Source organism: Equus quagga, chromosome 12, assembly GCF_021613505.1.
Source record: "Equus quagga isolate Etosha38 chromosome 12, UCLA_HA_Equagga_1.0, whole genome shotgun sequence".
Classification (NCBI taxonomy): domain Eukaryota; kingdom Metazoa; phylum Chordata; class Mammalia; order Perissodactyla; family Equidae; genus Equus; species Equus quagga.
Window position 1 is genome coordinate 90503295 of NC_060278.1, and position 27935 is coordinate 90531229.

Genomic DNA, 27935 nt, shown 5'->3' on the forward strand with positions numbered 1-27935 from the left:
GGGATGGATGTGTTCATTAGCTTGGTTGTGGCGTCATTTCACAATGTATACATGTATCAAATCTTCATGGTGTATACTTTAAATGTATACAGTTTTATTTGTCAACTATACCTCAATAGAGCCGACAAAAAGAAAAGAAAAATATAATGAAACTTGACGTACCCACCACCCAGGTTCAAGGAAATCCATAGACAGAAGGATTTGGGTTAGGGGTCAGAGAGGAGGATGGGGTGCTTAGGGAGGGGAACGATGCCCAGAGCCAGGAGTCTCACACACACACACATGGCTCCCAGGCTCCACTTCCCATTGCCTCTGGGGCTGTGGCCCCAACCATGGTGGGAACAATGGGCAACAGTCCTCCCCCTCGCCCGCCCCGCCCAGGTTCCTTCCTTCTTTCTACATTCTTCTGACGTGTGCTTCCCCAGCCGGCTCCTTTATAGGTCCCCGGTTCCCCTCCGAGGCCTCGAGGCATTGGCAGCTCTAGAGGACGAAGACATGGCCAGGGGTCCTGACAACACACTGCAGTGGGCAACGCTGGTGGTGCTGGCCGCCGTGGGCACAGCAGTGACAGCGGCCACCAACCCCGGCGTTGTGGCCAGGATCACCCAGAAGGGCCTGGATTACGGTAATCAGAGCCTTCCTTCCCTCATCTCCCACCCCTGAGGAGCACTTATTGAGAACCTGCTGTGTGTAGCCCTTTTAATCCAGTGCGTGGCATGCTCACAGCTCCCCCAAGCAGGCCCTCTTACCTCATCTTACGTATGAAGAAACTGAGGCAGGGTGAGTCGCCCAGGGCCACAGGGCTGGGAAGTGGCAGTGCTGGGACTGGAGAGCTGGTCTGGAGGACTCCAAGTCCAGTGCTCAGGCCCCTCAGGTCCTCACGCTCCCTTCCCTCCCTCTACCCAACCCCCAACTCGGGCTTCTAGGCCCTTCACTTCCCTCCACAGCTGGTTCTCAGCCCTGCCGTTTGCCTCGAGACCCCTGGCTCAGTCTTCAGCCTAGGCAGAACTTAGGTACACGAGGAGGCTGAGCAGGGCCAGGGCGAGTGTGGTGAGGGCCCTTCTTATTGGGCTCCCCCAGGGCAGGGGCTGAGCAGCCATACTGTGTAGCCCCCCATCTGGATGACCAGAGGGCCTCCCCCAGGCCACTCTCGAGGCCCAGACAGAGGAGAGAGGGGCCTGAAGCAGCCCCTGCGGACCTGCTCAGATCTGTGCCAGGCACTGTGCTAGGAGCTTGGCACGCTCCATCTCGTTTCGTCTTCATTTCAACGCTGGGTGGGACATCCTGTTGCTAGCAACATTTACAGGTGAGCAACTGAAATTTGGAGTGGGGTCTGGGGAAGTGGGCGGCCTGGCGTTGAGCTCCCGTCTTGCCCCATGCCCCAGCGTGGGCTGCTCGATGCTGCCTCCCTGTGGCAGAGAGATTAACTGCAGAACAGTGGGGCATAGCCAGCCCCAGAGAAATGAGACCAAGCAGAGGGCAGAACCTCTTGGGCCAGTGACCCCTGGGGGAGATCACCTCTGATTCCAAAGGTGCAGACAGAAGGCTCCACGTGAGCTAGGAGGGATGAGGACAGCTGTGCTCCGAACCCAGAGCAGGCATGGCCCCGAAGGCTTCCCGGAGCAGAGGCTTAGGCTCAGCCTTAACCCCATAAGTCTTCATGTTCGGTCCCGGTGGCCTCGGTTTCCCCTTCTTCTCATGCCCCACGGGGCAGCCAGTGGGTTTTCTGAAATGCAGCCATCTGCTCGTGTCCCTCCCCTGACTTACACGAGTCAGGGGTCCCCCAGCGCCTCAGAACATGTCCTGCCCTTCAGCACGGCACTGAGACCCTCCAAGACCCGGCCCCTGCACCCCGGCAGATCCGGGCCGTGTCACATCTTCTCTCCCCTCCAGGCCGTGACTATGTCTGTCTTGTTTAATTTGAACCCCCAGATGGCCTATTTCAGGGCAGGGTCTCTGGGACCAGAAAGCCCGGATTCAAATCCTGCCTCTATCATTTGTCAGCCGAGTGTCCGCCTTTCTGGATCTCAGACTCCTCATCTGTGACTCGGGGGTGGTAGCAGGACCTCCTTCCCAGGATTGTTCCAGCGACTTAATCCACGCGCAGAGCCCTGAGTGGTGCCTGGCCCAGATAAATGTTTATCATTGTTATTCTTATTTCCTAACTGGTTCTTGGAAAACACAAAGCCTGGGGTCCCTCATCTCACGACTTACTCCTCCCCAGGTAACCAGTGTGTCTTTTCATTGGTTCTTTGATGCTGTTAGCCACACAACTGATGGCAGAATTCCTGACCTGGGGGCATTCATTCCTGTATTCATCCAACAAATATTAAGAAGTGCCAGTCATTGTGGTAAATGTGGGGGACATTTATCTACAATAGTAAATAAAACAGATATTGCCACTGACCTTGGGGGGCTTACATCTGGTAAGGGAGAGAGAGATTAATCAAAAAGTCACGTGAATAAAGGCATAACTACAAACAGTAATGGGAGCGCCAAAGGAGATGCCCACAGCATCGTGAGAATGATAACAAGAGGGGTTCCTCTCGTCTGCTGGGTCAGAGGAGGTTCCTGGAGGAAACGGTGATCGAACTGACTAGAAGTTGGCCAGGTGACGATAGGAGGGAAGGGTTTCCCAGTCAGAAGAAATGGCTCATGCAAAGGTCCTGTGAAGACAGAATCCAAAAGCCAGAGAGATGTGTATCTGTGAGGCCACAGCCCAGAGCAAGGCACAGAGGCGGGGTCCAACAAACACCCCTAGAATGCATGACTGGGTGTTTGGGGCTGATATTTCAGACCAGAGTTTGGCAAACTATAGTCCACAGGCCAAGGCTGGCCCACCACATGTTTCTGTAGGCCCATGAACTAAGAGTGCCTTTTACATTTTTAAATGGTTGAAAAAAAATCAAAAGAAGAATAGCTCACAACATGCGAAAATTATATGAAACTCACATTTCTCTGTCCGTAAATCAAGTTTTACTGGAGCACAGCCACGCTCATCCGTTTACACATTGTCTACGGCTGCCCTTGGACGCTAACAACAGGGTTGCGTAGTCATGACAGACAGTCTGACCCACAGAGCCGAAAACCTTTACTACATGGCCCTTTACAGAAAACCTCAGCTGACCCTTGCTTTAGACATTTTTCCAAACCCTGCATCCTTTCTGTGGAGTGGGCGAGGCCCCGCTCACAGCCTGGGCCTCTGACCATGACCTCTGCTCTCTCCCCTCAGCCTGTCAGCAGGGCGTGGCCGTGCTGCAGAAGGAGCTGGAGAAGATGAAGATTCCCGATATGTCAGGAAGTGTTAAGATGAAGCCTTTCGGGAAAGGGCATTACAACTTCTACAGGTAAGGCCTGTCGAGCTCAGTCCGCAAGTGCTCTGGGGCCGCCAACACCTCGAATCCCAGAGTCACAAACTCCTGAACCCAGAGAGGTTAGGATCCCAAAGCCAGCGTCTACACATCCCAAGGGGATGCAACCTCCCAAACTGAGCGTGGAGGAAGCCACAAAAACTGTCTTTCGGGCACTCACCGTGCCCCGTGGAGGGATGTGTCATGAACCCCAGACCTTGGCACTGGGCCCATAGATCAATTAGAATTTTGGGGGGTGGGAGGTGGGGGTTCAAGGATAGAAAACCTAATCCCAAATGGCCTAAGCCAGAACTTACTGGCTCACAGGACTGAAAAGCCCCCAAAGCAGTCTGGCTTCAGGTTCAGCTTGAAGCAGCTTCAAATGCCATCAGACCCCGTTTCTCTCTTGCCATCTATCAGCATCTCTCCCCTTGGGGAGGTCTAACCCTCAGGGAGGGTGTCCCCTCGAGGAGGCAGGACAGTGGCCACCAGGGTCTCCTGAGAGCCCCCAGTCCTGAGGAAAGAGAACGTGTTCTGCTCGCAACTCAGGCAAAAACCCTAAGATTCACCCTGATTGGTCCATCTTCCGTTATGGACACACTCCTGAACCAATCACTGCGGGGAGGGGCACAGAATACGTCGATTAGCTTATGCCTACGTCACAAGCCCCGCCTCCTGAAGATGGAGGTGGACTCGACTTTCTTTGCAGCGGTAGCGGTAGATGTGGGGAGGGGTTCCCCCAAAGTAAAATGGCAGAAGGGGGCATGGGTGCTGGGCAGAAAACCCATAAACGTCCTCTACAGAATTTTATACGCCTGTTCATTCAACGGATATTTTTCAGCACCTACTGTGTGACTAACAACAGAAGGCTTTGCTACAATAGTGAGAAAAGACAGACACGTTCCACCCCCTACCGAGCTTGTAGGCAGTGGGGTAACATTTGTTGTCTTCACTGATGCCACACACCCTGTAAGATGGAGATTACTGTGCCCATTTTACAAATGAGGAAACTGAGGCTCAGGATGACTAAGTGACGTGCGCAGGGTCACACAGTAGTAAACTGAAGAGCAGGATTCAAGGACAGATTTGTCTGACTTCAAAGCCTCGCCCCTCTGCCCATTGCCCACAGAGTTCCCAAGGCTGCTCTGGTAGCTTCTGGGTTCTCCTGGAGTGGGTGGGGTGAAGGGCCAGGGGCGCGCAGTGAGTCTGCGTGAACCATTAACTGAGTCCTTATGTGGGGGCCCGGGAGGCTAACTGAACGTTTCCTCTTTGCAGCATGGATGTCCGTGGATTCCAGCTTCCCAGTTCCCAGATGAAACTGCTTCCCGATGAGGGCCTTGGTCTCTCCATCAGAAACGCCAATGTCAAGATCGGTGGGAAATGGAAGGCACGAAAGAGTTTCATGTGCGTTTCCAGGCTTGGGGTTGTTGATTGATGGGTGAGCTTTAGTGACTTGGAAAGGATGAGAGGAAGGCCCAGTTTTCGCCTTGTCCCTCACCATTTGTCCCCGAGGGGTTCCTGGGGGAATTTTTCACATTTGAAGTTTCAACATAACCCTTGGTTAGTAGCTGAGCATTGGTCCGCCTCTCGATGCAGGGTGCTGGCAAGGCTGAGTTGGTGCATGTGGCTTGGGATGGAAGGCTAAGTGGGACTTCAATTTACTGCCTTATCAGTTAGCCACTGCTGAGTCACAAACCATCCTAGACTCAGAGGCTTAAAACAAGTCACATATCATCGCTTATGGATCTGTCGGCGAGGGCTCCCCGACCTAGGCCGGGCTCAGCTGTGGCGGCTTTGCTCCGCGCGTCGCTCCTCCTCCTCCTGGCCCCGGCGGGCTCCCCAGAGCCTGTGCTTGGTGGTGGCAGAGATGCAGAAAGGGCAGCGGACGCGTGCAGGCCCTCTGAAGGCCTAGACTCAGAACGGGCCCACGGTCGCTTGTGCTCATGGGCCCCTGGCCAAAGCAAGTCACGCAGCTGAGCCCAATGACAAGAGCACGGAAGTGCACACGCCTTCCCACGAGGCAGGTGGTGGTGAGGGTGTGGAAGCCAGGAGGGGCGAAAATTTGGGGCAAAGCATCAGAACGACGGCTCTGACTAGATATCGGGCTCTCGACGCAGCGACCTTGCCCACTGGTGACAGCGGCTCAGAATGACCAATGGCTCTAGCAATTTCTCCTTGTGGGAAATCCAGGGAGAAAATAGAATTGGTGAGGAGAGGGGCGTGAATCTGCCTTCCCCACCGAGGACCGCTGGGTCTGTCCATTCCCCACAACCAGAATTGCTCAGTCCTTCCCCCGGCTCGTTTGCGTCTATCATTTCTCTTATTTATGACCAAAAAAAAAATAACACTTCATCACATTATAGAAGAATTGACAAACTACATTCATGTCCTCTGTCTTATCTAACGCTCATGGCATCCCTGAGGAAGGGGTTATTTACCCCTTTAAATAAACAAGGGCATTAATTAATAAAAGTTATTGGCCCCAAACACCCTGCGTTTTAGTGGCGAAGCTGATGTTCCACTGCTGGTCCAGGGTCTGGGTGAGGAGACTGAAGTTCAGAGAGGTTAAGAAACACGCCCAAAGCCACACAGCACGGAAAGTGGCTGAGGCAGTGGGTAAGAGCAGGGTTCGGCCAGGCAGACATGGGTTCACACTCCAGGGTGGAGTCCTGGTTCTTTCACTGAGCTGCTGTGTGACCTTGAGCAAGCTGTCTCCCCTCTCTGAACTCCACCTCCTCGCCTGGAGTGAGGAGACTAGCAAAACTACCTTCCGGCCCTGGTGTGGAGTTCGAATGGCAATGGGGAAGACCGTGCTTGCTCCAAGTCATTTCTCTTTGTCTCCCATCAGCAAAACCAGCGGCAACTTTGAGCTGAATGTGGAGGGCGTCTCCATCTCTGCTGGTCTGAGGCTGGGCCAAGAGCCCGCCTCAGGCCGCCTCACCGCCTCCTGCTCCAGCTGCAGCAGCAACATTGACGGGGTCCGCCTGCACGTCTCAGGCAGCAGTCTGGGGTACGATCTCCCAGGGCTGTGGATGGGAGGAAGGACCTCAAGGAGGACTGTGCCAGCCATCCCTGGATTCAGGAAACACACCCCGAGTGCCACCTCCTTGCCAGGTCTTGTTCAGAGGCCTCGGGTGAGGGGCAGGGGACAGGACTCCGCAGAGGGAGCCCACACCGTCTGCCTCGAGGAGCCGCTGTGCGTTCAACGTTCCTTCAGCCACCTTTCCTGAGCCCTCGCTGGGCCACGGGCTGTGGGTTACACACTTTACATGTACCAAGTTATACAATCCTCACCCAGATCTGTAGGCGTCCATCCAGCCGCCCCTCCAGCAAATGCCGGCTCAGAGTCTGCCCTGCAGCAGGCTGGTGCCACGCGCTCGGGCGACAGTGGTGGCTGATAAAACTTTCTCAATAGCTAACAGCAGTGGAAGGCTCACTGTATGCCAAGCACAGTTACAAGCCTGTGTGTTATCTCATTCAAGCTGCACCACGGCCCTGTGAGGCTGGTCTCCAATTACCCCATGTTCAGGGGAGAACACCAAGGCACAGACAGGATGGGAAATAATCGGAGTTTTCATACCTAGTGAGTATTGAGAAGGGATTCAGCCCAGGACTAGCTGGCCCCAGACTCTTAGCCACGCAGTCCCTGTTTTCTGGAAGCTTCCAGTCCAGTGGGGAAGACTAACATTAATCAAGTCGTTGCACTTATGAACGGCTCACAAAGAATTACGAGAGGATATCAGAAAGAAAAAAAAAAAGGTACAAAGTGCTGCAAACACATAGAACAGGAGGATCTGACCCAGTCTGGGGACTAGCCACTTCTTCCTTGATGAAATGACATTTGAATTGAGATGAAAAGAGTAAGTAGGAGTGAATTAGGTAGATGTTGGGGACGGGGAGTGTTTTAAGCAGAGGGAGCAGCATGTGCAAAGGCCCTGTGGTGGGAGGACAGAAGAGGATGTGGCAAAGTGGTGTGGCTGGAGTGCAGAGAGGGAGGGGAGTGGTGAGGAAGGAGGCTGGGACAGGGCAGGGGCCCGGGCATGTGCCCATGGAGGGAATAATCTCATAAGCAGGTCCCTGCACACAGGGTGAAGTGTCTTATGGGGGTGTGTGCAGTTGGAGCCCAGGCCCGAGGATGCCTAGGCCTCTTTGGAGGAGGGAGGAAGCCTTCCTGGTTGAGGCAGCCTCCTGAATGCAGCCCAGAGACAACTGGGAAGCTCACACATGTCCCCACGTGTCAATCTCCAGGTGGTTGATCAAACTCTTCCACAAAAAGATCGAGTCTTCGCTCCGAAAAGCCATGAACAACAAGGTAGGAGGGGCTCAGAGTCCCACGGCGGGTCGGGGATGGAGGGGCCCTCGGGGTCCACGCACCTCATGCATCTCTGGACACTCCTACCGTCGCCCCAGCCCCGTCACCAGTCCTTCCCGCCTCTGAAGCCGCTAGCCCAGCTCGGAGGTCAGTCATGTGCCTTCCTGCGGAGTCCAGCAAGGCACGAAGGACAGTCTCCTCACACAGCAGGGCCCCAGGCCGCTCACACCACCTCTGCTCTGCTCGCAGCCTCCTTCCCTGTCTCTGCCCCACCCCGAGCCCCCGTGGTGCTGCCCACCCAGAAAATGCAGTGGATGCAGCTGCTGGCCTGAAGGGTGGCCAGCTGTGCCCTGAGCCTGGAGCTGGTACGGAGGACGGCCCCCCAGCCCTGCCTCCTCCCTCACCCCCACCTGCTTCCCCAGCTGAGCAAAGGGCCTGTCATTGGGCCGGCTCTCTAGTCGCAAGCCGTCGGCTTCCAGGAACCCCCTGAGCGCCTTGCGAGCCGCATGAGCTTGGGCTTTCTCCAGAGGACAGTGGGGAGCCACTGAAGGTCTTAGTGAGGGGGTGACCTGGCCAGATCTGTGCTTTAGAACCATTTCTTTGGCCGTGAGAATGGCTGGAGAGGCCAAGAGTGGGGGCAGGAGGCTCAGGGGGACCGAGGAGGCCTGTGCCGTCTTCCCGATGGGAGACGTTGGTTTCCCAGGCAAAGGCACTGCCGTGTGGGTGGGGAGACGTCTCTCCAATGAGATCATCCAACTGAGGGCACTCTGTCAAAAGTTAAAAAAAAAAATCGGTGCATGTTGGTCAAAATGCGCAACGGTGGGTTAGAGAATGGGTTTTAGAGTCAGGATCTCTGGGTTTTCATTCCGGAGCGCGTAACCAGCTGTGTGATCTTGAGCAAATCACTGGACCTTCCCCAGCCCCCGTTTCAGCATCTGTAAGATGGGGACATGGGTGCCTTCCTCCGCGGCTGCGGTAAGGGCGGCCGAGATGGTGCTGGCCACGTGCAGCCTGCCAACCTGGCTCCCCAGTGCGCCACTGTCTTTGTGGTTAAGTAACAATAACAGTCTGAGGGGAGCGTTAGCAGCTCTTTAACACGTGGGGCCGGGAGAACAGGTTCTTTCCCGGTAGACAAGCTCATGAGGAGGACGAAAGAGCCGCGTGTGCTGCTCCGTGTGCTGAGGTCACAGCGGGCCTGGTGCCGGGCCGAGTTTACGAGGATTCCAGCGTCTAATGCACACAGAGTCCCTGTGAGGGGTGGGCGTCCCCATCACCTCCATTTTACAGATGAGGAGACTGAGACACAGGGAGGAAGCGTCAGTGCTGGGGTTCAAGCCACACCCACCCAGTGCAGAGGCGAAGCTCTTAATAATAATGAGATGTAGTTTAGAAGAGAGACTGAATGAATTAATGAATGAGTGAGTGAAGGAATGAATGAGCTGTCAGGATGTCCGTGGTGCTAGGAAGAGCTGAAAATGGGGAAGAGTGAGTTGTGAGTTAACTCCCAATGAACACGGAGTGAGGGTGGGTGTCCGAGGGAGGGCAGAGCCCGAGGCTGGGAGGGGTGCGTGTGGTGGGGAGGGGAGGCCGCAGGCTGGGTTGTGGTTTGCTGTGGTTTGGAGCCATCTGGTGGCCCTTGTAGGGGAGCGGGACTGGAGGGCCAGCTGGCGCTGCTGCCAGATGTGCCACCCCTGCCACCTCTGGGCCACTTGGAGAAGAGGCTCCAGTTCCTGAGAGGATGCTATTCTAAATCGTCTTGGGATGTCCAGAGTCTTACGTGATAGAAATACACTCCGGGAAACCAAATTTTCTCTCTTTCTTCCCTCCCTCCCCCGGGTAAAATGACTTGACTGGTGGTGGGGAAGGAGAGAGGAAAGTGTGGAGGCTGCCGTCTGGGCAGACGATGGGCCAGCCCTGTGAAGGAGTAAGGACCTGAGGGGCTTCCCTGGGATGTGCTGGCCTTGGGGGCCTATGGGACATCCAGGGACAGCTGTCCAGGAGGCTCAGGGGAGAGTCTGGGAGTTGGCCACGTGTCCGGAGCCTGGAGGAGGTGACTCTGCTTGGGTCCCCACCACCTCCAGGCAGATGCTGAGACAGATTTGGGTGCAAGGAGTTTATGGGGGGGATCCCAGGCAGGACAGCGAGGGGCGGTAGGGAGCCGGGGATAGGAACGTTACTGAGGGGGCCACTGCTGTGGCACCTGGGGCTCACTCAGTCTTGTTCATGAGTCTCAGCAGAACCATCCCCAAGGGGTGAGGAAACTGGGGTATTTATCCACCAGCTCGCACCCCTCTTTGGCTGGGGCTGTTTCTGGAGGCTGTCCCTCCTTGGCACTTGGAGCGAGGCCCAGGGAGTAGAGACTGTCCCGGGCAGGGCGAGGTGCTGGGGCTGTGGGGAGCTGTTCACAGCACGAGCAGGTGACCTCCCTCCCAGCAGGACCACTGATGTCAGAGGCGGGGCTGTGGGTGTGCACGACACGGCTCCGGAAGAGCACCTGAGCGGAGGAGCAGGGAGCCCAGACGGAAGCTCCAAGGAGCTCCGACACTTTCACGAGGGAGGAGCTGCAGACGCGGGTGTCCGGGGGAGAGGGACAGACAGAGAGATCCTGGGGCTCTAGACGGAGCATTTCTGGGAGACAGTGGTCCCTCATGCCAGGGGCCGCCCAGCAGTGGAGAAAGGCGAGGACTGGAGAGACCCCATGGATTGATGAGGCAGAGGTCGCTCGAGACTTGGGGCGAGCAGCCTTGTGAAGGGAGGGCCTAGTCTGCCCAGCTCGCCCTCAGCCCCGGTGCCTGCGGTTAGGGAGGCCGTGTGGTTCAGCCTACGTTCCGGCTCCTTATTGCTTTATGTCGTTTATACATTGCAAGTGTAGCGCCATAAGGCAGCCACGTTTTATGATGCCCATGGGTTCTACGCGTCAGAAAATCAACAGGCACGGTGGGGCCGGCTCAGCTTGTCTCTGCCCCGTGATGTCTGGGCCTCGTCTGGGAAGACTGCAAAGCTCAGGGCTAGAGTCATCCAGAAGGGTCTTCTGTCATCTCCACGGTGCCTGGGTGGGGAAGACCGGAAGGCTTGGCTCAGCTGGGGCTGTTGACCGCAGCAACGACCCGAGGCCCGTCCAGGGAGCTGGGGCTTCTCGCAGCTTCTCACTGGGTCCCCCAGGGAGCGTTTCAGGAGACCGAGGGGGACGCTGCACGGCCTTTGGTGATCTGGCCTCTGAGGTTACACAGTTGCTTCTGCCAGGTTCTGTTGGTCAGAAGCGAGTCACCGCACCCACCCAGGTTCTAGGGGAGAGGTCACAGCCCCCATCTCTTCATGGGGGCGTGGCAAGACCACATTCCAGAAGAGCAAGTGGAATGGAGAACAGAAGCTGCCCCGTCCCATTTTACAGATGAGAAAATAGAGGTCTAGAGAAATGGAGCAACTTCCTCAGTGCTAAAGTCAGCGTGGGACCCGGGTCTTCTCAAACCAGTGCTTGTTGCTCTGGGAGTCAGGTAGGGGAGGGGCGGTTGGGGAAGGCTTCTCTGGCCACACACAGCAAAGGTGAGGGCGCCCACCAAGACTGGAGCAGAGGCCTGACCCCTGCTCCCAGAAGCACAGACAGCGGAAGGCTGACCACTGACCACCTTCTGTTTGTTCTTTCACCACCTCATTCCACAAAGGATCTGAGACAGCAAAAGCAAACAGATAAATAGACCAAAAAATCCCACATTAAAAAATAGAAACATAAATATCCATCAGGAAAGTTCCACACCAGAGAAGGAAATGAAATGCAGATATTCAGGTCATACAGTGATACACACAGTTTCCAAGCTACTTGTTGGACTCTGAGCTTCCTGGTGGCCAAAGAGAAAAGGGAAACTTGATTAGTTACATGGTTTCAAGGAAATAGAAATATTCAAGGAAAGCTAAACATGTCTGGATCATTATTCCCCAAGGACATTTTTTGCTGTGGGAAGCCATCACTGATCACTTCTTTTGTTCTCCCCAGATTTGCGAGATAACGACCCATTCTGTGTCCTCCAAGCTGCAACCTTATTTACAAACACTGCCAGGTGAGGGCTGGGCGGGGTCAAGGAGGCTGGGATAGAAGGGGGAGGGGGTAAGGGAGACAGAGAGAGTGTGATGGAGCCAGCAAGTTTCCCAGGCAGGCCAGGTCTTGGGCGGGAATGGGTGAAATAGGTAATTTTCAGATGGCACTTGGCATTGGATCACTATTGGGCTGGGTCCTTGAGGCAGGTCCAGAAGTGAGATGGGAAAGCAGCCCACCCCTACTCGTTCCCTTGCTGGAGCCAAACAACCAAATACCCCCAGCTCTCTGAAGCCTGAGATCTGAGGCTGCTCATTTCTCCTGTCTGGGCCTCAGTTTCCATGCCTTTAAAATGGGGACGATTCTCTCTGTCCCCAAGTGCTCAGGAAACTGTGAAGAGCTGCGGTAGGTGGGAGACGCCCTCTCTGGCCACGGGCTCACCACGGGCCATGCACCCAGCAGAATTGTCTCCCCTCGGCCTCCCAGCACCTCACTAAGGTTGCTGAATTCTCCCAAATTTACCTGAAGGATACTGAGGCTCAGAAAGGAGCCGTGACTTGCCCAAGGTCACAAAGCCAGTGAGAAGCAGAAACAGGATGCAAATGCAGGTTTTCTGACTCCAGAACCCGTGCCCCAAACTGCAACCTGGGCTGCCTGCCCCGGAGCCCGGCGTGACCAGCACGTGGTACCTGCCCGTTTAAGACGCATTCCTCCCTCCAGGCCCCGCCCAGCGCCCCAGGAGCAGGGCCCATCCTGGGCGTGGGCAGTGCAGTTGCGGTGTCCGAGGTTTGGCCCTGGGACTCAAACTCCCCTCCTTCACGCTCCAGCCACCGTCTGGGACTCGTTACCAATTCTGAGCCTCAGTTTCTTCTGTATCATGGGAGGAATGGCTAAAGGAGGGGTCAATATTTATTTAATTCTCATTGGTTACTGCTGGGAAACAGAAGCCATTCAGGCCTGAGCCAGTCTGGGCTCAGCCCGGGATGTTATCACTGCTAATAAGGATCCCTTCTGGTTTTTGAGCCCTTACCATGTACGGGGCGTCTTCGGGTCACCAGTCTTGCCCCGTCCTACAAACAGCAGAAGGTGACTTGGAGAAGTGAAAGCACTCATCCAAGGTCGTAGAGTTTGATTCAAGCGCAGGTGTCTCTGCTGCTGTGCTGTAGCCACATCTCAAGGCTGCTGAAAGAAGGGAGGGAGGTGATGTCTGTGCATGTGGGGTGTGGGTTCATTTCCCTTTAAAGGGAACTCAGGGAGGGCTCCCTGGAGGAGGCGGGAATGGAACTAGCAGTGCAGTTCTTGATTCAACTTTCAGGGGATGCTAACGCTGCATCCCAGGCCCCAGAGATGCCGTTCAGCTCATGGTCCGTCTTCTTTCCCTCTAGTGACAACCAAAATAGACAAAGTGGCTTGGATCGATTACTCGCTGGTGGCACCTCTGAGAGTCACGGCTGAGAACCTGGATGGGCAGATGAAGGTGAGACTTGTACCGAGAATCATATAGGCTCGCACCTTGGCCTCGGGCCCTCCCGGGGCTCCCCATCAACCTTGGAAACAAATCTTACAAGGACTCCACCCCCTCCTCTCTATCCTCACCGCTCCGCCTAGTCCACCCTCTGTGTCTTCTCCCTGTTCCAGCCACACTGACCTCCTGCCATTCCTGGAATGTTTTGCACCTGCTCCCTCCCCAGGGCCTTTGCACTTGCTGTACCTTCTGCCCAGGGACTCTCCCAGAAATATCCATCTAAGTTCCCCCTCCCTTCGTTCAAGTCTTTGCTGAAATACCCTCTCCCTGGAGATGCCTTCCCAGGCCACTGTCGCTGAAATAGCTCCCTCCTCTTCCCCCATGGCCGGCTTTATTTTTCTCAGCAGCACTTATTACACACACACACACACACACACACACACACACACATGAACACACACACACATGAACACACACACATGAACACGCACATACACACACACACACAAGATGCTGAAACAAGTACGTACAAAAACCACATATACAGACGCAGAAATAAACGCACATATGCATATTCACACGAGTCCTGCTGCACATACCGCTTTACAGCTTTTTAAAAGCAGAACAGTGTGACGTGGACGCCTTCCCATGAAAGCTCCCCCTGCAGCCCTTTCACTGGCTGCTGGGTCTTTGAGGGGACAGCTCGTGATAAAGTGGGTGGACAGCGCCCCCTCCTGGAACATTTGGGCTCTTTCTTTTTTTCCCACGAATGTAACCAGAGCTGCCGTGAGCATCCTTGCCCCTGGATCCCGCTCATCCTTGACTATTGCCGAGAAGTGGAATTGCGGGTCCACATGGTATACTTTGTAAAAGTATACGTGATGCAACAGAGTAAAGGATTTAAACCCTGCCTAATTCTCCCCAGCGAATGAGGAATGAAAATGCCCTATTGACGGTCCCCCCCCCCCAGGCTGCTGCCCAGAGCGAGTGACCATCAGCCCCAGGGGGTGTCAACCCCCACTAGCCCGGGTTCTAAGCATGCGCACACAGGGACGTGTAAACCCATCGCGATTTTCCGGCTAGTCTGAACGGATACGCACGCTTCTTCCACTTGCTCTCCTTACCTCACAATGTGTATAGAGATGAGTCCTGGCTGGGCCGTTGGTCCATCTCATTAGGCTTAGAGTCACGTGGTAATCTACAATATGGGTGGGATGCTCGGTCATTTTAAATGACGAAACGATTCAAAGGTACAGAGAATATTACGCCCTCTCATGTACCCACCACCCACATGTAAGAAATGTTCCCATTTTGTCATATTTGCCTCTGATTTTTTAAAATGAAACACTGTAGAAATAAATAGGCCAGGCCCCCTTGGGCACCCTCTCCAAACCTGCCCGTCCCACCCCCCTGAGATGATCACGCCGATGATGTCAGCGTGTGGCCGTCCTGGGGCTGTTTACATCCTTTTACTACATATCTGTGTGTGTCAACAACTCTTCTATAGTATGTTTTATAGGCCTTTCGGTTTTACATAATGGTATCCTACCATATGTATCCATCTACAATTTGCTCTTTTATAACTCAACGTTATTATTTTTTAGCTAAACGATCTGCTTTTGCAGCATGTTGCCAAATTGCTCTTCAGAAACATATAAACATATATTCTCCAGCAGCATATGAATGCTCTCACCAAAAACTGGGAAGGATGGGTTTAAAATACACACACACTCAGAACAGCTTAGCTCTCTCTTTAAAAATTTTGCTAGCTTGATAGATGGAAACAAACAGAATCTCATTGTTCTATCAGTAGAATTTCTGTGCTTATTTGTAAGGTCAAGGCGGAGCCGGTGGAGCGGCTGGGGGTGTGCTGCTGGACCCTGGATGGCCGGGGTCAGTTCCTGGCTCGGTCACCTACCCCCGAGTGACCTGGGGCAAGTCACTTCACCTCCCCCTGCCTCAGTGTCCTTTTCTGTAAGATGGGCACGACCACACCTACCTCACAGGGTTGGCGTGAAAAGCACGTAGAATCTAGCGCGCAGGAGGCGTTGATGCTCCTGTCGGTTTCCTGCCTCGGCGTTCCCCTCTGTGAATGCACGATTGGTGTCGCCAGCCCGTTTCTTCCTGGAATGGACAGGTCAAATTATGGCTCCTGAAGGATGCCCAGCCTCACTCTGTCGCCTCCGCCGCAGGGGGAGTTTTTCAATCCGGCCCACCGTGACCCGCCTCCCTTTGCTCCGCCGGCGCTGGCCTTTCCCGCCGACCACGACCGCATGGTGTACCTGGGCCTCTCTCACTACCTGTTCAACACGGCCGGGCTCGTGTACCATAAGGCTGGAGTCCTGAAAATGACCCTCAAGGACAGCATGGTAAAGCCGGGCGGGGGGCGCAGGTGGGAGCGCACGGGCCTCCGAGGGCAGTGGGCTTGGATCCGAGTCTGTTCACACCAGAGGAGCTCCAGGTCCCGACTCCAGAGTCAGCCAGACCTGAGGGCCGATAGCAGCCCCCTCTTCTCCAGCTGGGTGACCATCACTAGCTTTTTCACCTCTGAGAACCTCAGTTTCCTCATCTATAAAACACCAGGGACAGTAGCTTCCTCCGAAGGGTGGAAAAGGGGTGAGATGAGATGTGACCGCGTGCAAAGCTCCTATGCAGGCCTGGCTGTAGGAAGCACGGGCTGAATGACAAAGCGACCGAGGACTCGCTAGGTGTCAGCTCTGTAATCCAGCCTTAGCGTCGCATCACCATTAGTGTCCTCATCGTCGTTGTCTCTATTCGTGGCCAAGTCCCTCTCTGGGCCTCAGTTTACCCACCTGTAAAATGAAGAAATGACCATCCTTTCTAGTCTAGGTGCACCCTGATCCCAACCTGGTCACTGACATGTGGGGCTCCTCCTCTGCTGCTCCTGGAAGAGGGACCAGGTTCTCGCTCTCTGTCGTGGCACCGAACGGATGCGGAGCCCCCGCAGGTCCCCTGTGGAAATAAACAAAGCCCACCCGAATGAGAACAATTCAGGGCCAGGGTCAGCTGCCATCACATGCATCTGGCAGAGACTCATAGGCAGGCAGGGGGTGGGAACGCCTTATAGGGAGCAAAAGTGAGGTCTTCAGACATGCTCTGTGGAGGCTGTCTCAAGGGGAAGCTGGAGGTGGGCCAGCAGATGCCGGGCATCCTATGTGATCGCTTTGGGGAGCGTATTTGACTTTGTCAGGGGCAAAAAAATAGGGCAGCTGGCCATCACTGACCACGTCCTGACTGCTCTGGGCTGCTTGCCACAGAAGTTGTGGGTCTGGTTCTATTGTCACATCTGGTCTGGGCATTGTCTGCCTGTATAGTTAGTCTCTCTCTCCTCAGATGGGAATCGCCTCCTACCCCTGATCTGTAACAGAACCCCCCAGAATCCTCTCTTTTTTTTTGTTTTTGAGGAAGATTAGCCCTGAGCTAACATCTGCCACCCATCCTCTTCTTTTTGCTGAGGAAGACTGGCCCTGAGCTAACATCCATGCCCGTCTTCCTCTACTTTATATGTGGGACACCTACCACAGCATGGCTTGCCAAGCGGTGCCATGTCCACACCTGGAATCTGAACCCGTGAACCCCGGGCTGCCAAAGCGGCACATGCGCACTTAACCACTGCACCACCAGGCCAGCCCCCCCAGAATCCTTTCTTCTTCTTCCCTTGCTTACAGCTTCCAAAGGAATCCAAATTCCAACTGACAACCAAGTTCTTCGGAAGGTTCCTGCCCGAGGTGAGAAAGCGCCTGCTCCCCTTTAGTCAGCTCAGGAGGGACTGGGGAAGACGGGTCTGCCGAGTGCCTGATGAGAGCCCCTCTCCAGGTCCAGAGGCGCCCCGGCCCGAGAGAGGGGCAGTAGCTTGTGCAGCCCGTGCGCAGTGCAGAGAATGGCTCGAAGCCCCCGGGCACTGAGCATAAGGGTGGAGGCTGGGGCTGAACCATTCAACAGACGGTTGCTGAGTGCCCGCCCTGTGCTGGGGGCCCCACATGGGCATCCAGCAAAATAGACCGTGTCCCTGCCCTGCCAGAGCTGCAGTCCAGCTGAGAGAGAAAATGATTATTCAGGCACCCAAAACACCAAAAAAGAAGATGCAGACTGTAATAAGTGAAGCCACCAGGTCGATGAGGTCACATTAGACCAGGCAGTCATGGAAGGCCCCATCTCAGTCGGCTCGGGCTGCCGTAACAAAATGCCACAGACCCGGTGGCTTCAACAGCAGAAATTTATTTCTCACCCTCGGGCAGCTGGAAGTCCAAGATCCAGGTGCCCACAGATTCCGTTTTTGGCGAGGGCTCTTTTCCTGGCTTGGAGATGGCTGCCTTCTTGCTGTGTCCTTGCTTGGCCTTTCCTCTGAGCACAGGCAGGGAGAGCGAGCACTGCTGTCCCTTCTTACAAGGACACTAATCCCATAGGATCAGGCCCCCCCATGACCTCATTGAATCTTGATTACTTCCTTAGGGCCCCATCTCCACACACAGCCACATTGGGCTTAGGGCTTCCATAGTATGAAATTGCAGACGGCACAAACACTCAGGCCTTAACAGGCTCTCCAGGGGTGACACTTCCAGAAATTTCTATAGAGAAGGTACTGGTGTGGAAGAGCTGTGGGGGGGAATTACTTGAAGCTTTATTTGCATAACAATCGCATCATTTTTATTCAGACTGAGAGTTTACTTGGGGGAGGTTTGGAGACCAGCAGAGCTGGGAGTGTCGCCAAAGCCCACCTCAGTTCCTCCTTGAAGCCACCCCTGCTCTCTAAGGAGGCAACATGTGAGCTGAGACCTGAAGGAAGGGAAAGAGCCAAGCTATGGGAGAGCAGGGGGACAAGCATTCAGGGAGAGGGAACAGAGTGTACAAAGGGTTTTAGACGGGAAGAAAGCAGGTCATATTTGAGGAACGGGAGCTGCATGTGGCTGAAGTTGGAGGGTAAAGGGGTAGAGGGATGTGGAGTGGGCTGATGTTGGCAGGGCACCAGGTGTCACATCGTGCAGTCTTTAGGATTTATTTGGAAATCAATGGGAAGACATCACAGGTGTTCATGCAGAGCTGGGACAAGACAGGATTTAGAAACATTTTAGGGGCCGGCCCAGTGGCTCAGCGGTTAAGTTCGCACATTTAGCTTCGGCAGCCCGGGGTTTGCCGGTTCAGATCCCGGGTGCAGACATGGCACCGCGTGGCAAGCCATACTGTGGTAGGCATCCCACATATAAAGTGGAGGAAGATGGGCATGAATGTTAGCTCAGGGCCAGTCTTCCTCAGCAAAAAAGAGGAGGACTGGTGCTAGATTTTAGCTCAGGGCTAATCTTCCTCAAAAAAAAAAGAAACATTTTAATAAAATTGCTCCCTTTGTTGGTTGTCCCCGCGGGGGGCTGAAGGTGGCCAAAGTGTTCCCCAACATGAAGATGCAGTTCTTCTTCGGAACCGCCTCCCCACCACAGCTCACCATGAGCCCCGCTGGCCTTGTCCTCACCCCTACCTTGGAGGCCCAGGCCTACGTCGTCTTCCCCAACTCCTCGCTGGTCCCCCTCTTCCTGCTTGAGATGGTAAGCTATTCCCGGGTGTGGGCAGACGGGGAGCCCTGGACAGAGCTGAGAGCACGGCCCTTGGGGTCAGGGCCGGCCGGTGTAAGTCCCACCCAGATTCCATCCTGGACTGTGTGGCTGCAGGGTCTGAGACCAGAGCCACTCTACTAACAGACATGCATTCATTCAATTACGAATCCCGTCGTTGGCTTGAAATAGGTGTACTGCTTCCGGTTCATTCATTCCTAACATTGGTCCTACAATTACGCATTTGTGTATTTGTTCACTCATTCATTTATTCGTTCGATTATTTATTCATTCAATTATCCCTTAGGCTGCTGACTTGCAAATGCTGTACCTTGTCTGCTTCGTACACGCATTCATCTATTCCGTTGCTCATTCACTAGTTCACTTATACGTTCATTCAGTCGTTCATTCGCTTGTGTATTTGTTCTTCCATCCATCGTTCACTCATCCATGCATCTTTGTTTCTGTTTTCACTTGTGTGTTTAATCCTTCGCTTATCCAAGTTTTTATGACCCTGCTGATGTGTGCATTCAACCATTTGGTCACTCTGTCACTCCACAAACACTTGGTGGCACCCTCTACGGCCACCAGGAGTGAGGGCTGGACTCTCTCCCCCCCGAGGAGGCGCTCACAGGCCTCGGGCACATCTGCCCGCTCTCCACTCAAGACCCATTTTGCCCACTTGGCAGATTCCGTGGGTTCCGATGGGGTCACCTTAGGTCACGCAGACAGTGGGCAGAGAGCTGAGGTGGGAGCCTCAGTTTCCCAATTCAGTAAATATTTGTTGAATGAATAAATGAATGAGTGACTGTGAGAATAGGCCTGGCCTGAACTCCAACCCCCCAGTCTGTCTCACCTAGTCCACGGGAGTGGCCTGGGAACTCTGCAAGGGTCTCGGAAGCAGAGGGGAGAAAGTGGTAATTGGTTGAGGGTCCAGGACACACCAACAGGAACAAAGCAGGAGTCCCCCCTTCCTTGGGCTCTGTGGGTCTGCCCCTTGGCGAAGCTGACCCTCCTGGTCTTGGAGGCCCCGCAGAGCCCCGGCCCCGGATCAGGACTTCACCTCTTGGCTTGCTGCTTTGCAGAGCACGAACATTTCTCTGGAGGTCAGCGCCAGGTCCAACAGGCTTGTTGGCAAGGTCAAGATGGACAAGTAAGTGGGCCTGTGGGGATGGGAGGGGGGCTGCCCATCCATTCTTGGTGCCCATGGGCTAGCCAGGAGCTTACGACGTGCCAAGTACTGTTTCGTTGCTTTCCTGTTCATCCATCACATTTAAGCCCAAACAGTGCACCATGGGCACAATAGCCCCATATTGCAGACAGTGAAACAGATGCTCAGACGTGAAGTGACCTGCCCAAGGCCATACATTGTAAGGTGACCAGTCATCTCAGTTTGCCCAGCGTGTCCCAGTTTAACACCCCTCAGTCCTGGGCCGACTCATGGCTGGGCAGCGCCTGCTGGCGATTCTGCTCCACACTGAACCACAGCATCCCCCAGCCACCCCACATCCCTGGCCTTCCTCGGCACTTGGAGGACCCACTTCAACTTCGTCACACCCGGTCCTTGGTCTCGGTCAGCCGCGCCCTGCCGGGAGCCTCTGGAATCCACGTGACCGGGTTGGAGTCTGGCAGGGGAAGTGGCGGTTGGGCCAGTGGGCTCTGGCGTTGAGGCTGCCTGCACCTGAAGTGCGGCTCGCCTCGGCAAGCACCGGACTCCCCAAACTTCAGTTTCCCTGCCTGTGAAACAAGCCCAACGATTATCTTTTGCCAACAGCATCGTTGTGGGGACTAAATGAGGTATCCATATGTGCTGAAGTGTTTGGGACACTTGGTAAGCAAGAGAGAAAGAGAGAGATGCACAGAAAAAGAGAAACACAGACGTGGGGGAGAGACAGACAGACAGATGGAGAGACACATTAAGAGGGAGACTCTGAGAGACAGAGACACAAGAGGAGGAAAGAGGAGAGAGAAGGAGATTGTCAGAGAGAGGGTCAGTCTCTCGGGGACCCCAACACTCAGACCTGGTGTCTCTCTCTTAATCAGCTGCACGCTGTTTAAACTGAGTCTTGACCCACCTTCCTGCTCACTTCTGCCTTCTCGCTTGCACAGAGCTGTCCTTCAGCTTGAGATCAGCTCCTGAGGTTTCTGTACTGCTGAGTTCTCTGGGCATCATTTTGACATGTGTTACTCCTTTGGAAACGTGAATTTCATTTTCCTGGAAACACCCGCGGGCCTCTCCAGTAGAGGAGCCAGAGAGGATACAGCTGGGTGATGGCTGAGCACAGACTCTGTAAAATATGCAGGGTGGAGGTAGTGAGGGTCCAGGGGGCAGGAGTCCTGGGGCTCCCAACTCCTGTTGAAGAAGAGCGAACTTTCAAGTTTTGTATGGTATTGAAGACAACAGGAGTTTTGGCATCAGAGAGACCTGTTTGAAATCCTACTTTGCTAATTGTAAGCTGTGTGATCTTGGGCAGATTGCTTGACCTCTCTGAGTGTCGGTTTCCTCGTCTGTAAATGGGAGTGTGATGGCTCTTGCCTCCTACGGTGTTATAGGAATCTCAATGGGATAAAGTACTCAACATAGTGAATGATAGGGGTTCATTAAAATGCCATTTATTTCCCCCTCTCTGTGAAATCGCTGTTAAAATGCCATAATGGCTGTAAAGAGAGGATAGTTTATTCGCTCAAGTAATTGGAAAGTCCAGGGGTTTCAGACAAGCATGAATCCAGGTCCTCAAATGATGTCCTTAGGACTCTGACTTTGTCCATCTCTTGGCTCTGCCATCCCCTATTGCTGGCTTCCTTTCCCAGCAGGCTGTCACCAAGTGATGGCAAAAATGGCCACCAGCCGCTCCCTAATTTTCCTGGAGAAAAGAGAACACCTCGTTCCCAATATTTCCAGCAGAAGTCCTGGGACCAGCTCTCACTGGGCCAGCATGGGTTGCAGGTCCATCCTTGAAGCAGTCCCTGTGGCAGGGGAGATGCACTCTGCCCTTCGGCCAGCTCTCCCCACAGCCCAGCACTGACCATGTAGGGGATGGGAGTGGATACTGGGTTGGGAAACCAGTGGCATCCACCAGAACGGGCCCCTTCTCCCCAGCAGCTGGGCCCTCGGCAGGGTCAGGTGAATGAGGTCTCAGCTTCCCCTCCCCTCTTCACAGGCTGCTCCTGAAACTGAAGCACTCGGTCATTGGCTCCTTCCCGGTGAGTCTGAGGCCCGTGGTGCCTCCTTCCTTCCCCTGATCTTGAGATAACTGTCCTGAGGGCCGCTCAGGCTCATGGCATCGTTTCTGGAGGCCACCGGTTCATTTGCATCTAATTTGCACCTGACATAGTGATGGGAGGAGCCCTGTGGGCAGAGAGACCTGAGCTGGCATCGCTGCTCTGTGCTTACTAACTGTGGGCCTTGGACAAGTCACTTCTCCTCTCTGAGCTTCAGACCTTCCCCTCAAATCAGCGGTGACCCTTTCTACCTGAGTGAGTGTGGTGAGATTGAAATGGGGTTAAACATGCGCAATCTGGAACAGAAAATCTCAACAAGTGTTTGTTGAATGAGCAAGTTAATTACTTTGTTGAGCACCTACTATGTGGCAGGCACTGCTCCAGGTGTGGGGATATGCTGATAAAGAAGACAGTGACCCCCTTCGAGAGCCTTACTTCATGGTGGGGAAACAGACAATAAGAGGTGAAGATCGTTTCAGTCATGATCAATGCAATGAAAAACAACATGGAGGTGGGGTGGAAAGTGCTGGGGAACCTTGAGGTTAGACCCTGTGATCTGGGAGAGCCTCTCTGAGGAGGTGATATTTGGGCTGAAGGAGCCCTGAAGGGGAAGATCTGTTGCAGGCAGAGGGAATAGCAGGGGCAAAGGTCCTGTGGTGGAAACAAGCTTGGCGCGTTTGGGGAATGGAAGGAAGCCAGTGGGCCAGAGCAGCGAAGTAGGGGGCAGAGGAGGAGATGTGGCTGGAGAGGCAGGCAGGGGCTGGCTCACCTGGGCCTTCTGCGCCACAGTAGATTGTGTTCCAAGGGCAGTGAGAAGCTGGTGAACTGTTTGGTGCAGGGAGTGACGTGATCTGATTTATACCTTGACAAAGATGGCCCTGGCTGGGGCGGGGGAAATGGATTACAGGGAATGAGAGTCAGACCACGTGGATCAGTGGGGAGGCTGGTGGTTTGTCCTTGTGAGAGGTGATGGAGGCTGGGACTAGGCCAGGAAGAAAGAGGAAGATGTATTTTGGAAGTAGAATTAGACAGGACTTGGTGAGAGGTTTGGTGTGTGTGGTGAGAGAAAGGGCGATGAAGAAAGGCCTAGAATTTTGGCTTGAGCAGCTGGCTGAATGGTGGAGTCACTTACTGAGATGGGGAAGGGCAGGTGGGAGGGAGGGGAGGAGGCCCCTCGCCAGCCCACGTGGATGATTTCACTCCCCGGAATCACTGACCATCCTTAAGGAGACTCACCCCTGCCTCCCCACCGGGGCTCTGGGATTGAGTTCCCCATGTAAGTAGCAGCTAAAACGCTCTCCAATAGCCGTCCTGAACGCACATCGCCCTGTGACTTCCATTAGAAGCCACGGCTGCTCACTCCGTCCTCAGCGACTTACTACACGCGGCCCGAATCTCCCAGGGGGCCTCTTGTCGAGCCCCTGGAGAACATTTCCTTAGATCTCTGAAATGCCCTCCAAGATCCCCTCCGCGGGGGTGCCTTGTAAGCCACCCAGCTCCAAAGTCAGACTGTCCCAATGTCCCCTCCAAATCTGATGGAGATCCAGCCAGCCGTTTCCATCTGGTAAGATTACAATAAACGGAAAGATCCTAAGCGACCTCATTGTGTTTTCCTGGAGATACTGGTGCCAAGCCTCTCTCAGTGGCTTGACCTTGTCGGTAACTAACTTCTGCTTCTGCAGAGAATAAAAATGTAAAGTTCCCAGATTCATGGGAAAAAGGGCACCACATTTGATGAACCCAGGGAATTACCGCCTGGGGAAGGAAACTCAATTGTTCCAGAAACGAAAATGTACATATTTACAAGTTGTAAATGTCACCAAGACACGCAATCATCTTGAGGGTGTTACATTATTTTTGAAAAACTTTTTTTATTGCAAAAGCAAAACATATACATTGTAGAACAATCAGAACCTACAGATTTGCAAAACAAAGAAAATCAAGACCATTTCTATTTTCACCACTTAGTTAATAATTTTTTTCTTTTTTTTTTTAAGATTGGCACCTGAGCTAACAACTGTTGCCAATCTTCTTTTTTTTTTCCCTGCTTTTTCTCCCCAAATCCCCCCAGTACATAGTTACATATTTCAGTTGTGGGTCCTTCCAGTCTGCGGCATGTGGGACACCGCCTCAGCGTGGCCTAACGAGCGGTGCCATGTCCGCGCCCAGGATTCGAACTGGCGAAACCCTGGACCGCCACAGCGGAGCACACAAACTTAACCACTCGGCCACAGGGCCAGCCCCTAGTTAATAATATGAGGTGTGCCCTTCCTGACCTTTTGCTGTGCATGTTTAGTAATGAAATGGAATTACGTGGTTTCTATTGCCTACTTTTCCTTACTCAAAAATATATCCTGAATATCTCTGTGTTGATAATGATAGTTCTATAATATCAATAACAGTTGCATAGTATTTCCTAGAATCCAAGTGCCACCATGTCCCCAGATGAATCTCCAGTCATTGGACATGTAGGTTGCTTTTCATTTATTGTTTTGGTTGAATGTATCACTCTGATGAGCATCCTTGCCTCGACACTTCTGCCACACCCTGCGTCATTTCCTGAGGATAAACGCTTCCCGGGCGTGTTGGCTGGCCCACCAGGCACACGCATCTTTAAGGCTTTTGATAAATATTGCCAAACATCTGCCAGAAAGATAGAAGCAATGTGCCCTCTAGTCTGAGGATGCGTTTTCTTACGCAAAGGTTGTCATGTTTGAATCCTCTCTGAGGACCTCCCTTGTCTCTGCCCTGCTCTCTGCAGTGTAGAGCATGCTTTACATCCGGACCTTTTAGAGTGAAAGACATCACTTCAGTGACCTTGATCGGGCTGCAGACTCACACGTCCTCACTTGTGTCCATCTCTCGGTGGTTTTCCCAGCCATGGGGTTGCTCTGCGTGGGAGGGGGGTGATGGAGCACTGCTGAGGCCGCAAGGCCCTGACGGGGGCCCCGTCCTCTGATTTCCAGGTGCAGTTACTGCAGTCCATCATGAACTATGTCGTGCCCACTCTGGTGCTTCCCAAGGTCAATGGTAAGGAGCTTTGGAGAAACAATTCATTTTCCGTCCTGGGGGAAGCAGAGGGGTTAATTCCTAGAGCCACCTAATGCCCGGCCCCTGCTGTGGGAGCTGGTCACCTCAAATGGCCTCTGCCCCGGAGAAGGGATGGAAAAAAGGGAGCACAGGAGGTGAGTTCCTACTGCAGGCCCATCCATTGTTTCAGCCAGCCCTTAACGACAGCGCCATGCGAGGGGGGATATTGATATCTTCAGTTTTCAAGCGAGGCTATAGAAGATCAGAGGAGTTCAGTGACCTATTCCAGGTGACAGAGCAGGTGAGACATGGAGCACAGGTGTGATCCCAGCTCTGAAGCCAGAGTTGGTCTTTTCCTAACTCTGAGAGAAAGGCCAGCGAAGACGGGCTGAGCTTGCTCACCACCCTGGTGACGCCTGCAGAGTCAGGGGAGAACAGAGAGAGGCCACATAACTGTGACTGGAACAGCCAGCAGTCATTCATTAAGACAACAAATTAGTATAGACAGTGTGATTGATCCTCCCACCTTGGCACACATCTCTTCATAATGACCTGGGAGACCAGATTTGATCTAGAATTCTCCAGGGTTCCAGTTCAGAATGTGGTGGTGCTGGGGAGCCGGCCCCCGGCCACTGACCATCTCTGCTTTCATCCTAAACATCGACGGGCTTCATGTGCACACGAGTGGACACCCCCAATGTCATGTCCAGGGACTGTCCACACCCCTGCAAGCAGCCGCCCCTGGCTGTCACTCGGGCCTGGTGACACCAGCAGTGCTGTGGGCAAGAGGCCTGCACAGGTCTTGGATGTGGGCGTGGGGCCGATGGGGTGAGAATGTGAGGGTCCCAGGTCTCTGGAGCACGGTGGAGGACAGGGCAGGAGACCCAGGGCAGCCTTTGTTTCAGTGCCCGTGCCAGCCCCTCCCAGAGCTGGACACACCAGCTCAGGGAGGGCACCCGCCTGGCTCTCTCGGGTCCCTGCCCCTCCACCCCTCCCCTCCCCCGGTCCTTACCTCCACCTCCGTTACAGAGAGGCTGCAAGAAGGCTTCCCTCTCCCGCTGCCCAGCCACATCCAGGTCTTCAACCTGGTGATTCGGTCTTACCAGGTGAGTCCAAAGGTCTGTGTTCACCAAACCTCCCACAACACTGGCAACCCACTGCTGGAGAGCTGCCTCCGTGCCACCCGGTACGGAGCGCCTTCCGCCCTGACGACAGCCCTGGAGGGTGGGGGCTGTGAATGACGGAGTAGAGAGACCATGACGCAGGAAAGCCAGCAGCTGCTACATGAAGCCCAGGGTCAAAATCAGGTCCCTGCTTTTAACCATCATTGTCCCCACACTGCTCCCATGGAAGGGGAGCTCACTGGTGGCCGCTGAGCCTCTTCTATAAAGTGGAGGCGTGTACATATTTGGCAAATACGTATTGCCTGCCTTGCTTAGCATCCAGCATCCTTCTAGGCCCGTGGGGTGTAAAGCGCGGTCAGTGTCTGGCGGCTTTAGATGTCGGGATGGACGGCCTCTGCTTGCCTTTCTCCTCGTCTCACCGCCCCCCCACCCCCACCCCACCGCAGCATCTGTCCTTGGGATGCTTTCTTCTCTCGGCTTTGGAGACCCCCTCTCCTGGTTTTCCAGCCTCCTCTCTGGCTGTTGCCACCTGCTTGGCTGGTTCCTCCTTCCCGGAGGGGATTCTCCAGGCCCCTGCCCAGGCCCCTGCCCTTCCCCCACGATCCGCGTTCCCTGGTCACTTTCATCCACTCTCTAGGGCTGAACAGCCACCTTTGTGCCATCCAGTGGCCCAGCTGCACTTCCAGTTTCTTCTAAACTCCTGACCTGTGCATCTGCTGGCTTCCTCGGTGCCTCCACTCTGAGGCCCCCTACACCCAAGACATCCCAACAAAGCCAGTATCTCTGCAATGAAACCATTACCCACCGTCGCATTCCTTACCCAGACAGTGGCCTTCCTGATAACCTTGAGGCCCCCGGGAAACCCCCTCACCACCCAGATTCCTCACTCTCCCTCGCTCCCAACGTCCTGTCAATCAGTCCCCAATTCTTCCAACCAGGGAGCTAACGGGGCTCAGAGACTTAGGAAAACAGCTGAGAGCACAGAGGAAACATCCCCCGTGTTCCCCACATTTTACCAAGTTTTTTTTTTTTCAAAAAAAAAATACCCCATGGGGCAGTTTAACTTCTTCATTTCTGAAAATCCTGAGTGAAGGGCATGAAAGAGCAAAGAGAAGTGGTTTTTCAGCCTTGCTTGGCACAAGGGCTCCCTGGGGCTGCCATGAGGCCGGGATGACAAATGAAGGCCTCCATGCCGCCCGGGGCTCCCCACGGCTGTGAAGGAAACAGCCACAAGGGAAGTTGCTGGCACATTCATGGGCAGTGATGCGGTCGCCCCGGAGGCGAGACCCCGAGGGCCCCGCATTCGCTCTGACCTTTCTGTCAGCAGACAGGCCCCCCTCTCCTCTCTCCTTCCCGACAGGCAGGCTCCCCAAGTTTCCTTCTAGAAACCCAGCAGCCCCACACCCACCAACAAGGGGTGCCCTTCCAGCTGATGACAGTGTTTCCGTCTCTCCCTAGAATTTCCTGCTGCTCGGCGCAGATGTTCACTATGGCTGAAGTCGCCATGGGTGCCCGGGGCTGTCACCCACACCAGGAGGTGAGGGGTGGCCAGCACCCGCTCCTGACCGGCCTGTGGGGCACAGGCTGCCTTTCTCCAGGCATCCCTTTCTAGCTCTTGACCCAGAGACCCTTGCAAACTTCTCTGAATTCAGATTCAGAAGTGATCTAAACATGGGGGAAGCTTGTCCTTGGAAAAATGTGTCATGTGTATTTTGGGGATTATGAGCTTCTTTTAATGGCTAAGTCGGCATGGTCATTTCCTCCAGGGATTGCATTTCAATTGTAGCCACAGTATTTCTCTTTGTGCTTCACAGAAAAAAAAAAAAAAAAAAAAAAAG

General features: G+C 54.2%; 1 protein-coding gene across 1 annotated transcript; it reads left to right on the top strand.

The window, feature by feature from the left end:
* The first annotated feature begins 471 nt into the window (after positions 1–471).
* On the top strand, positions 472–27847 carry BPI (bactericidal permeability increasing protein). Its single transcript, XM_046679622.1, has 15 exons — positions 472–625; positions 3233–3347; positions 4626–4754; positions 6199–6360; positions 7599–7662; positions 11654–11717; positions 13078–13169; positions 15350–15526; positions 16847–16906; positions 18548–18715; positions 19807–19874; positions 21883–21925; positions 24910–24973; positions 26003–26079; positions 27556–27847. The coding sequence occupies exons 1-15, from the start codon at positions 496–498 to the stop codon at positions 27592–27594; spliced, it is 1452 nt and encodes a 483-aa protein (XP_046535578.1). The 5' UTR covers positions 472–495; the 3' UTR covers positions 27595–27847.
* Positions 27848–27935: the final 88 nt, after the last annotated feature.